Source organism: Felis catus, chromosome C1 (genome assembly GCF_018350175.1).
Source record: "Felis catus isolate Fca126 chromosome C1, F.catus_Fca126_mat1.0, whole genome shotgun sequence".
Classification (NCBI taxonomy): domain Eukaryota; kingdom Metazoa; phylum Chordata; class Mammalia; order Carnivora; family Felidae; genus Felis; species Felis catus.
In genome coordinates this window covers 51,302,634-51,318,213 of record NC_058375.1, presented here as the reverse complement: position 1 = coordinate 51,318,213, position 15,580 = coordinate 51,302,634, and the positions used below count along the sequence as shown (strand labels likewise).

Sequence of the window (15,580 nt, the reverse complement as noted above, 5' to 3'; positions counted from 1 at the left end):
ATTGTGAGCTCCTTGAGGGCAGGGACCATGTCTTACTCATATCTATATCTTGATGCCTGCCAAAGTGCCTGTCACAGAATTGATGCACAGTCCATGTTGATGAATGGTTAAAAATACATGTCACAAGGTCAGAAAAGGAACACTTTCTACTTTATGTCATTCATGTTATGAAAGTAAATGAGTTACTTTGTGAAAAATGAGATCTTCTCAGTGGCCGGGGTGGGGGATGGGGAGGATACTGTGTTCCTTTCACTTGTGTATTATTAGTCATATGCAAATATAATGCTTTTATCTTTATCCTAGTGACTGGTTGAAAGTATAGAAACATAGACACATTGTCTTTGCTTAATTCTTTAAAAAAATAAGGACTACTCAAATGGATCCTAAGATAATTTTTGGATCATATAATGTTGGTGTGATAAAATCATAAAATTCAAATTCTGGCATTGGAACAACATTTTATAAAAACATGGCAACGTATTCTTGGAAATTGGTGAAATTAGACTTCTCTAGGACAGTCATAGTCATTACACTTTTACACAGCCTTAAAATGAAAGGACCTGTGTGAATAAAAGGATCTTTTGTGTCACAAAAAGAAACACAAATAATCTGTTGGAAAGTTCTTTTTATTTGCGGATGGTTCCAATTAATCCTTCTGTATAAGATATAAAATTTGAGTTATTTTACCAGTTGTATTGATGCAAGTGCGATGATATGTCCATGTACTTATTTCTGCATGTGTAGAGATGGCTGGCCAGACATAAGAGGTTAATTTATGGGTAGGTAGCGTTGCAAATCTGTCTCACATAGGAATGATAAGCCATGTATCTTATCAGCTGCCCTAATTAACCGTAGTATTGCTATTAGAACGCCAGAGGCAGATATACAAGACTGAATTACTTTACCTTTAAACCTTCTCCAAAAGTAGTATTTTTTTTTAATGTGGTGGATTTTTTATTTTTAAGACATATATATAAGAACGTAAGAATGGCGCTCCTCCTTCTTAATAGGGTAGCTTGTAAGGAGTACTGGAAGCAAAGGATACATAGCTTCACCTAAAATAGGATTTTAAAATATCATTTATAAATTTATATTGGCTTACAGAATGATTACTGTTTTAGTGGAAAAGCCACCAATTTTATAGTAGATACATGCTACTATTCTAAGACCATATTTCTTATATAAATTCCAAATGATATGCTACACCCAGATTTTAAAATGAATTTTTCACCTTCTTTAAGAAAAAGGAAATATAATGGGTAGAAATTTTTTGAATGTTTGAATGTCAGATGGTTCTATAGTTGAAAAGAAATTTACGGCTAAGCAATTGAATTTATTAATGAACGTCAGTAGGCACATTGTTCTTCATTGGGCTGATTTTGCCCATTGTTCTCCAGTAGTTATTAAATCAGACAAATTCTTACATAGATATGAACATCCAGCATTTATTACAACAAAGTTTCAACGTGCTGTTATTTGTTACAGGTAATCTTTGGTAAATCTAGCTGTTCAGAATTTTCAAAGGAAGCCTATACAGCCGTAGTATATCATAACAGGTACTGAATTCAAATATTTCTTTCAAAGTTACTCCCTTCTCAGTGGCATTTTAAGCACTCACGTTAGTGTGTTTACCAAATGCTTTGCTGCACTGAATGTGCAAATTCAAGACAGCTGACATCAGAGTTATAATTTTCTGCCTGTAGATGCATATTCTCTATAGACATCAAATTTAGACTTTATATACAAAAGGTCTTTCATATCAAATTCTCTGACCCTTTCATTTTTATTATATTGTTATTGATTATCATTTTAGCCTCTGGTCCTTTGGACTTTCCCTGTTATTTTCCCCTTGACACTTTGTAGTTTTACTTAACTCTTTACTAAGCTTATAACCATTAGTTAAATTGGTGGTATTCTCAACATCTAATAATACTTTGATTTAGTGCCCTTCCATTTTACTTCTTTGAGAAATTCTTAACTTTGGATAACTTTTAATCTCTGCTTTGTTTTCTTTTCTCTTTTTTTTTTCTTTTCTTCCCTTTTCTTTTCTTTTCCTTCTCTTTTCTTTTTTCTTTTCTTTTCTTTTCTTTTCTTTTCTTTTCTTTTCTTTTTCCTTCTCTCCTCTTCTCTTCTCTTCTCTTCTCTTCTCTTCTCTTCTCTTCTCTTCTCTTCTCTTCTCTTCTCTTCTCTTTTTTGTTTTTGTTTTGATTACTGAATGCTGTTGGAGAAAAGTCACAAAATTGTGCCAATCAGGACTATCACAAATTGACGTTATTTTATCTGTATGATGGGACTGCAGTAATTCATTTTACTTTATTTTCTTTTTGGCCCCACCATTCTTTGGTATTCTTCTTGTCATCGCTTTTTTTACCCTCTGTCATTTGGCAGGAGATATTTTAAGCCTTTCTTCTTTCTCTAGCTCCTACTTATTCTGTTTGCTTACTCTTAGCGTTCCTACTTTATTAAGTGGTTTGAGACCATCCAACTTGAGAACCATCCACTTGTCTACTCTTCACCTCTGATTATCTCTGCATGGATCTGCCTTTCCTTCTGGTTCAAGGGCAGTCAGAGCCCGTACCTGGCTCAGTGTGAGTCTTTCATCTCTGCTTTCTACCAGTCTCATTCTTCCTCTTCCAGAGTGCGACTCCATCAGTTAACCCTTCTCTTGTACCATCAGTCCCCACTTCCCTGGCTCCATCTGTTACTGTCAAAAAGAAACTTAAGTCTCCTATACTTAAAAAACAAAACAAAAACCTCTCTTCAGTGTTGTTGTGTAGCATGGTTTTTCCTTGCCCTCTTTAAAACTTTATTGTTTCTCACCCTTTGTGACCCGCTCTCACTTTCCTCCCATCTCTTTGGACAGTTTATTTTTCTGTAGTAATTATTCTAATCTTTCTTTCTTTCTTTCTTTCTTTCTTTCTTTCTTTCTTTCTTTCTTTCTTTCTTTCCTTCCTTCCTTCCTTCCTTCCTTCCTTCCTTCCTTCCTTCCTTCCTTCCTTCTTTCCTTTCCTTTCCTTTCCTTTCCTTTCCTTTCCTTTCCTTTCCTTTCCTTTCCTTTCCTTTCCTTTCCTTTCCTTTCCTTTCCTTTTTTTTTGAGAATAGATATTCCATACAAAACACTACAGTTTCACTCTTGACCCTCTTTTTCTACACTATACTCTCCATAAATAACCTTATATGTGTTTCTCAGAGTTACATTCATTGAAAATGTTACTGCTTTTATCTTTATGTGGATTGTTTCGCAACTTTTTATTTTTAGTCATAACCTTCTTTCGGAGGTGCAGACATATATTTTTAGTAGCCTAGTAAGCATGTTCTTTTGCCTGCCTTCTCAATTTCCATGTATTTATCCCCGATTCTCTTCTGGACCCTATCTCTGTCTGATTATTTTTATTAACGGTACCATAATTCTTTTGACTCAAAATTTAAAACATCCTTGCTTTCCTTCTTCTTTTCTCTAATATCCAATCATCTTTTACATCTTGATGATTTTCTTTTTGCCTTATTGCTAAAGTATCCTGTTTCTGGGCTTTTCTTGGATCCCTTTTTCTATCATAATACTGATTCCCTCTATTAATTCAACTCCTACTTGTTCTTTAAGGCCCACATCATATATCTCTTCCTAAATACAATTCCCTAATCCAAAACTTGAAGTAATCTGTTCAGCTCTGTTCTTGAAGCATTTAATCTTATATGCTATATGCTGTATACCAGGGGTTGACAAACATTTTCTGCGAAGGGCCCAGTAGTTTTGTTTTAGGCCTTGTGGGCCATACGGTCTCTGTTGCAATTACTGAACCCTGCTGTTGTAGTGCAAAAAGAGCCATAGACAATAAGTGAAGTTGCAAATGAATGGGCATGGCTGTCTTCCAATAACATTTTATTTATGGATGCTGAAATTTGAATTTCATGTAATATTTCAAGTGAAATGTTATTCTTTTGATTTTTTTAACTACTTAAAAATATAAAAATCATTCTTAGTCTGTAGGGCTATACAAAACCATTCAGTGGACTGGATTTGACCTGTAGCCATAATTTGCCAACCCCTGCTTTATAGCATTGCTATTGATATATGTGTGTCTTATTTATATTTCTACTAAATTATATATTTTTGAGGGTAATTATTTTTTCATATCTTTAAAACCACCACAGAAATAACACAATACTTAACATAAAGGTGAACAGTTAAAACGTACTTGTTGATGAATAACTCACAGATGCTTAATTTTCCATAAAAGCCTTCACATAGTATGATTTCAGAAAAGAAATGAATACTCAGTACTAGGAATGATATTGATGAAGAAGGTAATAATTTCTTAAAGTATCTCAGTTTATAGCTAGATCTTTATTTTGGTGCTCTCAGTATTCGTGGAATTAAAATGACAATACTCTCTAACACTGTGAGGAAATTCAACTTTCTCATGATTTAGTGGTGATTAGCGAGGTCAATAATAAGATACATAGCATCTTTTATTCACCAAAATCATCAAATTCTCAGACGGCTACCATTACTTATCTTTCTTGGGGGTATTAAAATTTTCATTAACCTAATATTTCTGTGATCAGATCTACACTTTTAGTGTTTTTGAGACTTATTTGAAATGGAAAGATATTAGACTTATTAGCATGGGGGGGAACCCTAATTGGTGGGAAAGCTTTCACTTTTAATTAGTTGGAGCCATATGGTTTGGATATATTTTCTTTGAATATAACTGAGAGATACTAGCTGAATATGGAAGGTTGGGATGCTAAGATTCTGTCCCTTTTAAATCATAAATCATAAATAGCAGCAATGCTTTTTTATAAAAATGCTCCTAGGGACCACTCTCAATGGATATTGAGATGAAAATGCCATTGGTTAAGTCAAATATGATATTCGTTGTATTTGTGTAGTGGCTGGGAGCACTTCTAAACTGTGAGACAAATGCAATTTATAGGTGTTCCCTGATTTTTCTTTATTTTTTTTTCCTTTTTTCTGAGCAGTTAATACATTAGTCTATGTTTTGTTAACATCTGTTTCTTTAGCAATGGAATAATTGATATAAGATATTCCATAGAGAGCCCAACTTGATACTAAGCTGTCTAGAGCTACTTGTTTTTTTTATTTTTTGCAAAAAGATAATACAAATTAATCTTTAATGTGAAGTCACTCCTATAATAGAAAAATGTTTTTTTATGGTATGGTTTTAAAATACATACTTAGAAAAACTCCTGTTACTTTTCTATGTAATGCGTATCAGAATATAGAAGGCCTTGCCCTAGTCTCCTCATTTATACAGTTTCCCATCTAATGAAGATCTCGGCATCAAGGTGGTGATTATTAATGAATTTTCAAATCATAGGATCACTCAGCCCATTAATAAAAATGAGACGAGAAATTTCAGAAACAGAGACAACTCCCTCAACTGGAAGTAGGAGTTAGTTACATACAGTTTGGGAATAGAGAAAAACATTTTGTACTGGAAGAAAAATTGAGCATGAATCGTGAAATTAATTTAAAAATTACTCAAATATACAAATGCAGTAATTATTTGTTTTGAACAAATTACTGACTATTGATCTGTTTTTTGTTTTTTTTTTTTTGTATGAAGGTCTCCTGATTTTCATGAAGAAATCAAGGTTAAACTCCCTGCTACTTTAACTGACCATCATCATTTGCTTTTTACTTTTTATCATGTTAGTTGTCAGCAAAAACAAAATACTCCTCTTGAAACTCCTGTTGGATATACAGTAAGTATATCTTTGTTTAATATTTAGCTTTTCAGTCTTAAAAGTAGTTTGAATACTTGAGATGTAATTGGTGTTCATTATTGTTGAGTATTCCCTATTGGATTCCCCATATTGGTTAGGAAGAGTCATCGTAATAAGAAAATACTCATTAATGCAATTAATTAACATGTGTAAACACTTAGGTGTTGGTCCTGATTATTATGTGTTTATCAAACAGTACAGTATAAATATATTAATTTTAAGGGTTCTTCAGAAGAGAATGGTTTCAGTATAAAATGATTAAAAGAGACCCTTAGCTATTAAAGCTCTTGGCTTTTCATTAAAACTCTTGAGTATTATTTGAAAATCATTATGATTGAATTGCAAACGTAAACCTGAGGTGAAGGATATCATGATATGCTATCACAACTTTGTCAGAAAAATCATGCTGCTACCCAAAAGAGAAAAATTAACAATTGACTCATTTTTTTGTCTATGAAATGGGTTTTGCTAAATGTAACCAAATAAATTCATGCTTTTTAGTTTTGTTGTCAGCATTCATATTCAACCAAACCTTTCCCTGTATACATTGACACTATTACCACCATGTGTAATGGATTGACTTTGCGGCCTTTTTCTACTCCAGCTTTTTCTTGGATAGTAAGGACCTCTTTTGGCTTAAATATTGCATAGTTAGTTAGTAATAATGTTTTGGGAATGCTCCTTAATAAAAATATTGTCGGGGAAGCTTTTCTTTAGAGGAATCATGAAACCTATTATTACTTAATTAAATCCCCTTGGTGTTTGGCGGTGTGAGACAAATTTGGCTCATTCCAAATTCTTAAAACAGATTTTCCAAGTACTTACTTTTGTAACAAATGTATTTAACTTAATATTGTTTCCTTTTTAATTAAAAGTGGATACCAATGCTTCAGAATGGACGATTAAAGACTGGGCAGTTTTGCCTACCAGTTTCACTGGAAAAACCACCACAAGCTTATTCTGTACTATCTCCTGAGGTCAGTATCTCTTATGGTGAAACTCTCCAGATGCAGTGAATGAGTTTTTTGCAGAAGTGTTTTTCTCAAACAGACTTTGCTGTTCTATCTAGAAGTATGTAGATAATGAAGTAATAATATTATTTTGTACTATAGTTAAAATTACTCTATAGAATACTTAGAAGCTTTTAAAATAAGTATATTGATTTTAAAACCAAAATAATATGTGAAATATTAACTTAAAGAAAAGGCAAATTTGGAGAATTTTCATAACGGAACATAAGCTTTAAATAAGTAAGAACATTTCACTGAAAGTCTGGAGGAAAAAGAACAAACCAATTAATTTTTTAGAATCTTTTTGTAATTAATCATGTATGTGAAAAAAAGTTTTTAAAAATCATGTATGTGAAGATAAAGTAGCTACAAACTTGTAATACAAGAACCATTAGCAACTGTGATGATGACATATGTGACTTAAACAAAAACATTGGAAAAATCTCAATCAAGAATCAGTAGCCACTACTCAAAAACCAAAGTGCTTTTTGGGAGAACTGTTACATGATGATTATTAATGTGAGTGCCTTGAATGTAACTGTTGGTATAGATTAGTCTGAAATATGTCTTGGGAATGTTCTCCTGGTAGCATTTATTTTCAGAATAGAACTCAAAAAGTATTCATAGGGGCGCCTGGGTGGCTTAGTCAGTTAAGCATCCGACTTCAGCTCAGGTCATGATCTTATAGTTCGTGAGTTTGAGCCCCTCATAGGGCTCTGTGCTGACAGCTCAGAGCCTGGAGCCTGTTTCAGATTCTGTGTCTCCCTCTCTCTCTGCCCCTCCCCAACTCATGCTCTGTCTCTGTCTCTGTCAAAAATAAATAAAAAACATTAAAAAAAATAAATACAAGTATTCACAAATACATTTGTATTGTTTTTGTTTAAAACACACACACACACACACACACACACACACACACACACACACACACAAAGACAACAGAAGGCTACTGCTCCGATCTCCTTTCTTACTATTCTTTGTCACTGACTGTGCCCCAGACAGAGAGCACAGTGCCTTGGCTGTTCCTTCTATATGAAGAGCACATTCCCATTTCTGGCCCTTTGCACTTCCCTGTGCTGGTGGTGGTGTCCCATCTCCAGGCCAGCTTCTTCATTTCATCCAGACATCCACTCAAATCCCACCTCTTCAGAGAAGGCGTCTGATCACTTTGTTTCAAATTGCGGCATCCAGCACTTTTTTATCCCTTTACTTTGATATGTCTTCATAATACTTATCATTGACTTTATACTTCTTATATCTTTATTTATTGTCTACAGAGTATAAATTCCAGGAAGTTAGGGACTTTGTCTTTCTTGTGCATTGCTATATCTTCAAGTACTTAGAATAGTGCTTGGCTCATGATGGGCAGTCGATAAGTATTTTATTTTTTAATGTTCATTCATTTTTGAGAGAGAGAGAGAGAGAGAGGCAGAGAGGCAGGCAGAGCATGAGCAGGGAGGGGCAGAGACAGAGGGAGACACAAAATCTGAAGCAAGCAGCCTCCAGACTCTGAGCTGTCAGCACAGAGCCCAACTCAGGGCTCAAACTCACAGACTGTGAGATCATGACCTGAGCCAAAGTCAGTTGCTTAACTGACTGAGCCACCCAAGCTCCCCAGTCAATAAGTATTTTTTAAATGAATGGATAAAGACAGTAGGAAAGAAATAAGACTCCTTCCTTCCTCCTTGCCTTTCATCCCCTGCCAAATCTTTCATTCGATTTTCCAGGAACACATCTCCTCAGTAAAGTAAGGTAGTCTTCTGCCAGGGGTAGCATTATATATTTCAAAAGGAAATATTTTAAAAGAAAATTGATTTTATAGAAATTATGCACTTATTCTTACTTGATTTGCAAATACGAGGTCAACTTTCTAAAGGGTGATTGATGATTTTCTTCTAGCTACTATGCTGTGTATGCTCATACATAACTTAAAGAATATGGTCATGGGGCGCCTGGGTGGCGTAGTCGGTTAAGCGTCCGACTTCAGCCAGGTCACGATCTCAAGGTCCGTGAGTTCGAGCCCCGCGTCAGGCTCTGGGCTGACGGCTCAGAGCCTGGAGCCTGCTTCCGATTCTGTGTCTCCCTCTCTCTGCCCCTCCCCCGTTCATGCTCTGTCTCTCTCTGTCCCAAAAATAAATAAACGTTGAAAAAAAAAAAAAAAAAAAAAAAAAGAATATGGTCATGGTTTGGATTTAACGATAGACGTATAGCTGATTGATATATGATTAAGTGATCAAAACTTTTGTATTTTTTAATTACAGCATTAATAGGGGCACCTGGGTGGCTCAGTCGGTTAAGCGTCCAACTCTAGATTTCGGCTTAGGTCATGATCTCATGGTTTCATGTGTTTGAGCCCCGTGTGGACTCTGAGCTGACAGCATGGAGCCTGCTTCAGATTCTCCCTCTTTCTCTGCCCCTTCCCTGCTCACAGTGTCTCTGTCTCTCTCAAAATAAATAATCTTAAAAACAATTATAAAAACAAAAACAGTATATATTCTTAGCTTTATTATTACATTTAAAGAACAGTATAGGGGCGCCTGGGTGGCTCAGTCGGTTGGGCGTCCGACTTCGGCTCAGGTCATGATCTCACGGTCCATGGGTTCGAGCCCCGCGTCAGGCTCTGTGCTGACAGCTCAGAGCCTGGAGCCCGTTTCAGATTCTGTGTCTCCCTCTCTCTCTGCCATTCCCCTGTTCATGCTCTGTCTCTCTCTGTCTCAAAAATAAATAAACATTAAAAAAATTAAAAAAAAGAACAGTATATATTATTAGTTTTAGTGCTGAATTTAAACCAAGTGAGAGATCATTATTCAAACATTCAGCTTTTACAATCTTGCCATTTGAAACTACATGGATGGAACTAGAGGGTATTATGCTAAGCGAAATTAGTCAGAGAAAGACAAATATCATATGACTTCACTCATATGAGGACTTTAAGACACAGAGGACTTTGAACACAAGGGAAAGGAAGCAAAAATAATATCAAAACAGGGAGGGGACAAAACATAAGAGACTCTTAAACATGGAGAACAGAGGGTTACTGGAGAGGGGGATGGGCTAAATGGGTAAGGGTCATTAAGGAATCTAGTTCTGAAATCATTGCTGGAGTATAGCTAACTAACTTGGATGTAAATTTAAAAATAAAATAAATAAAAATAAAAAATAATTATACATAAAATAAACATTCACCTTTACAGATCATTGCTTCATGCAATTTTGTATCTACTTTCCTGGTTATGGTGGAGCTCTCTTTGATTCAGAAGGTCAGAGACCTTCCCAATATGTATTAACTTCAACTGGTTTTTGGGCCTTAGAATGTGAAGCTTGCCATCTAAGTTTACATAGTAATAAACAAATTTCTGTAACCAGCACACTATTACTTTATGATACTTGTCTCGATCATTTTCAATCATAAGGGGATCATTTTCTTTTTAAAATTGGGTAAAAAGGAAGGTAAACCTTTGTGTGGCTTTGTTTCATATCATTTGGGTTTTAACCTGTTTTCCCCTTTGAATTTTCATGTTTTTTTCACTCTGAATCTGTAAGCGTTCTTCTCTGGCAGGACCACTGACTGCCTTTTATGTGAACAGTACTCCTAGAGTGATGTAGTATACAACTTGCACAAAAATCACAATGCTCTTGACTCCTGCTGTTAGTTGATGAATCCTAAATCTGCATCTCTGCTCATCCATTTTTATTTGTCTAGTAAGTTAAAACACTTATTGATACCTTTGCCAGGATATCTCAAACATAAAATGTCCAAAATTGCACTCATTTTTGTTGAATACTGTAGGAATCATGTTGAGAGAAAAGCCTAATCAATGAATGTGTTTCAACAGTGTTTGTTAATGGTATTCTGGAGAATTTACCTCAGTTTGGTGTCATCAGGTTTCAGGATCAGTGTTTATTGAGGTCTAGATAACAAATTCATGCTTATAAAATTCATCGATTGATGCATGGGCATGCATGGCAATCTGTCACCAGATTTTTCTGTCCATGGGACTGTCGTACTCATCCTGGGGCACTCATTATAATCACCTGGACTTTTAAGACTTGGTTGAGGGGAACCTGGGTGGCTTAGTCGGTTGAGCATCCGACTCTTGATTTCAGCTTAAGTCATGATCTCATGGTCTTGAAATCAAGCCCCTCGTGGGGCTCCGTGCTGGCCCTGGAGCCTGTTTGAGATTCTCTTTCTCGCTCTCCCTGTGCCCTTCTCTCTCTCTCTTTCTCTCTCTCTCTCTCTCTCTCTCTCTCTCTCTCTCTCAAAAAAAGAAAAAAGAAAAAAAGGTTTATTTGATTATTTTTGCCTGAAATATGTCACAATGAAACAATAAACATACCCTTTAAAAATCTCATGAATTATATGTCTGAGTATTTAACTTACAAATATATTTGTGTAGGTATGCAAAGATCAACATAAGGGATGTTTTAAAACTCAGCAGTGTTTACACATATATGTGTAGTTAGGCTTTTCAATTTATTGGTTTTTTATTTAATAAAATAATAAACACTCATGAATCTATTACCTAATCCAGAGCTAGAACAGTGATAATAATTCACATCATTTATGTGCTTGTCCCCTATTCCACATAAGAATAACCTGTAATTATAAAAATACTAGTCTTTAAAAAAACTGTGGTAAAATATACATAAAAAGTTACCATTTTAACCATTTTTTTTAAAAGTGCATTCATGTTGTTTTGAAAACTAGCCTCTTTTTCTTTTTTTTTAAGTTTATTTGTTTTGAGAGAGAAAGAGAGCACATGCTGGGGAGGGGCAGAGAGAGGGAGGGACCGAATCCCAAGCAGGCCCCTGCACCGTCATTGCAGAGTCCTGTGCGGGGCTTGAAATTACAAACTGTGAGATCATGACCTGAGCCAAGCTCAAGAGTTGAACACTTAACTGACTGTGCCACCCAGGCACCCCTGAAAACTGGCCTCTTAAAAACAACTTTTTTTTGAGAGAGAGTGAGAGAGTGCAAGTACACAAGTGGAGGAGGGGCAGAGGGAGAGGAAGAGAGAGAATCTCAAGCAGCTCCTTGCCCAGCTTAGAGCCCAGTGCGGGCTTGAACTCCCAAACCGTGAGATCATGACCTGAGCCAAAATCAGGAGTCAGACGCTTAACTGACTGAATCACCCAGGCACCCCTTAAAACTGCTTTTAAAAAAATGTTTACTTATTTATTTTGAGAGAGAGAGTGCATGTGAGCATTGGAGGGGCAGAGAGAGAGGTAGAGAGAGAGAGAGAGAGAGAGAGAGAGAGAGTCAGTCCCAAGCAGGCTCCATACTCAGTGCAGAGCCTAACACGGGGCTCAGTCCCAAGGCCATGAGTGAGATCATGACCTAACCTGAAATCAAGAATCAGACACTTAACTGACTGAGCTGCCCAGGCACCCCTTAAACCTACTTTATAACTGAGGTATATGTGTATTTAGAGAATACGTTTTACTTTGCTTATATTTTGAATTTAATGAAAAGGTTATTATGCTGTATAGAATCCTCTGGAACTTGCTTTTTTCATTCAGCATGATATTGCCAAGCTTTAGTGTTTCTTTATGATCATATATGATGTTTATATATTTTGCTGGCATTTCACTGTACTTAGAATATAATCTAGATTTGTATTCCATGACCTCCAAATCTCTGAATGATCTGAGCTTTTCTGTCTCTTTAACATCATCTTCTACCATCACTGAGCCCCTTCTTCTGTACTTATACCTTCTTCCAAATATTTTCCTGCTTCTAGGCCTTTGAATTTTCTCTTTCGTCTTCCTGAATTTCACATGGCTGGATTCTCTTCATTATCTGAATTTTATATAAAATAGCACTTCCTCAGAGAGGTCTGACTCCATGAATTTCCAGCCCTTTCCTCCACCACACTGTTGATACACTCCATCATTTTTAATACAATTTTGTTTACTTAATACTTACCACTACCTGAAATTACCTTATTTATTTCCTTATTTTTCTCTATAAGAAATGGTGGGTAAGCTCCCTGAGAGCAGACATGTTTACAATGGAACTCTAGTACCCAGAAAACTGTGTAGAGACTTCAGTAAATATGTGTTGTTTGAATTCAGTATAAAAAAGTTGCAGGATTGTTGTTATTAGCAAAAACTAAGAAATGGAAATTTGGTTGAGACCAAAGTTTCCCGAAGTGATTAGTCATTTGGCAGTGATGAATATCTGCCGTGTTCTTTCCCCCACAGAAACATTGGCCATTTCTTTGAATCTTCCTCATCCCACTCCCCCACAGGGGTAGGACAGGCATTTCACTGCCATGTGGAGAGAGAGGGCTCTGGGCTGTGAAATACAAACCCATTTGCCGGATCCAGCCATAGTCACTCCCATTCCAAAGCCTGAGTGCCATTTTGCAGTGAACCACCACCGACATGCAGTAAAGGATATAACCTAGCAAACTTTTATTTTTTTACTTTAAAAAAAAAATTTTTTTTAATGTTTATTTATTTTTGAGAGACAGAGAGACAGAGCATGAGTGGGGGAGGGGCAGAGAGAGAGGGAGACACAGAATCCGAAGCAGGCTCCAGGCTCTGAGCCATCAGCCCAGAGCCCGACGCGGGGCTTGAACCCACAAACCGCCAGACCACAATCTGAGCCGAAGCCGGACGCTTAACCGACTGAGCCACCCAGGCGCCCCCCCCAGCCAACTTTTAAAAAAGTATTTTTAATATCTCATTTGCCCGAGTTCCCTGGGTATCTCTAACCTAGGTTAGAGATTGACTAAATCTGTGACATCCTGAGTAACTCATTAGTTTTAACTACATTAGTTGAATGCGCTTGATACATCTGTGCCCTCATTTTTTTTTTTTTTAACGTTTATTTATTTTTGAGATAGAGAGAGACAGAGCATGAACGGGGCAGGGGCAGAGAGAGAGGGAGACACAGAATCGGAAGCAGGCTCCAGGCTCTGAGCCATCAGCCCAGAGCCCGACGCGGGGCTTGAACTCACGGACCGCGAGATCATGACCCGGGCTGAAGTCGGACGCTTAACCGACTGAGCCACCCAGGCGCCCCTGTCCTCATTTTTACAAAGAGCACACCAGGTTGTATCAGGCATTGTCAGGACATGACATGTCAGCAGAGATGTATTTAACTATTAACATGGAGGTAGACAGTGTATGACTGTGTAATATTTTTAATAAATATGTTTCTTTCTGAAAAGAAGGAAAAAAATTATAGGACTATTGGTATCAGCAAAAATGAAAGTTACATGGATCACCGAAGAGTTTAGTATCTTTTTTGAGAGTGGGGGGCAGAAGGAGAGGAAGAGAGGGAATCTTAAGCAGGCCCACAACCAGTGCAGAACCTGACTTAGGGCTTGATCCCATGAATGTGAGATCATAATCTGAGCTGAAATCAAGAGTCAGATGTTCAACCAACTGAGCCACCCAGGTGCCCCAAGAGTTTAATATTTAATTAAATTTTTGTACATCCATACAATGGCGCAGTAGTTAAGAAGAGTAATATGGATTTCAATATCCCAATAGGATGTTTATAATACAAATGTAAAAACAAACAGTATAATGACAACCAAACTCACATATCAGATACACATCAGTAATTGTGCGGGAAATAATTTGGAAAATACATATCAAGTTTACCAAGGTTAACTTTCAAAGGGGTAAGGGATTGTGGAAGTTTTTATTGTTGTTTTAAATTTCATATACTTTTGAAAGGTAGTATATAGTTATTTTCAGGATTTCACTCTGGCCTCACCATTTATTAGTTGTGTAACCTCAGATAAGTTTCTTAATCTCTCTGTTATGGACTGAATTATGTCTCCGCATTCCCCACCTCATCTTCCCACTGCAAACCCCAAATTCATATGTAACCCCCAAATTCATATACAACCCCAATGTGATAGGTTTTGTAGATGAGACCGATGGGAGGTAATTAGGTTTAGATGAGTTTTAGATGAGGTCATGAGGGTGGGCTTCATGATTAGTGCCTTAAAAAGAAGAGACATCAGAATACTCTTTCTTTTGGCTATGTGAGGACACAGTGAGAAGGTGGCCGTCTGGAAGCTTGGAAGGGGTTTTCACCAGAAACTGACCATGTTGCACCTTGATTTTGGGCTTCTAGTCTCCAGATTGTGAGAAAATAACTGTTGTTTTAGCCACACCAATGTATGATCTTTTGTTATGGCAGACTGAGCCGACTAAATATTCTCTGTGCCTGAATTTTCTCATCTGTAAGTTGAGAATAATTAATGCTTATAATAAAGGGCTATGTTGATGATAGTAGTCTGTAGAACATTTAGAATGGTGCCACATCAAAAGTGTTAAAGCAGTGTTTGCTACTATTATGGGATTCCTATTTGCTGCACTGCTTGTAAGAGTTTTAAGACAGCAGTTCTTACTTCACATGCATCAAAATCACCTGGAGAGTTTGCTGTACCACCAACTGTTAAACCTTACCCCACAGAGTTTCTGATGCAGGAGGTCTGGGTTGGAGCTTGATTATTTACATTTCTGACAAGTGCCCAGGTAATATTCATGCTGTTCATGCTCAGATCAGACTTTAAGAACCACTATTTTTAAAGCAGTATATGTTCACATTTTACTTGTGTATTCTATGTTTTTAAGCTGAAAGCAAATGTTTTGGGTTGAAAGAGCTAGTACTAATTTTTTGCTTTGAGCAGTTCCAATTTACCTTACCATCTTTCTTTTACAAAAGTTTCAAAATCTGTGTTACTTACCTCAGTAGAGACATTGCATTTCTTACCTACATAATGTTGAATTTTGTAAGAGGACTGATTTTCATTGGTTTTCGTTTCTAGACATGGTAAAAAAAAAATGCAACC

The 15,580-nt window shown here is 36.5% G+C and overlaps 1 protein-coding gene across 9 annotated transcripts in view; it reads left to right on the top strand.

Moving 5' to 3' along the window:
- Positions 1 to 15,580, top strand: part of DOCK7 (dedicator of cytokinesis 7) — a 227,551-nt gene that overhangs the window by 119,557 nt on the left and 92,414 nt on the right. For all 9 annotated transcript variants that reach the window (XM_045035944.1, XM_045035942.1, XM_045035945.1 and 6 more), the window contains exons 16-18: positions 1,486 to 1,556; positions 5,592 to 5,730; positions 6,627 to 6,728. In XM_045035944.1, the coding sequence (XP_044891879.1) occupies positions 1,486 to 1,556; positions 5,592 to 5,730; positions 6,627 to 6,728 (312 nt within the window). The remainder of the gene's footprint in view (positions 1 to 1,485; positions 1,557 to 5,591; positions 5,731 to 6,626; positions 6,729 to 15,580) is intronic.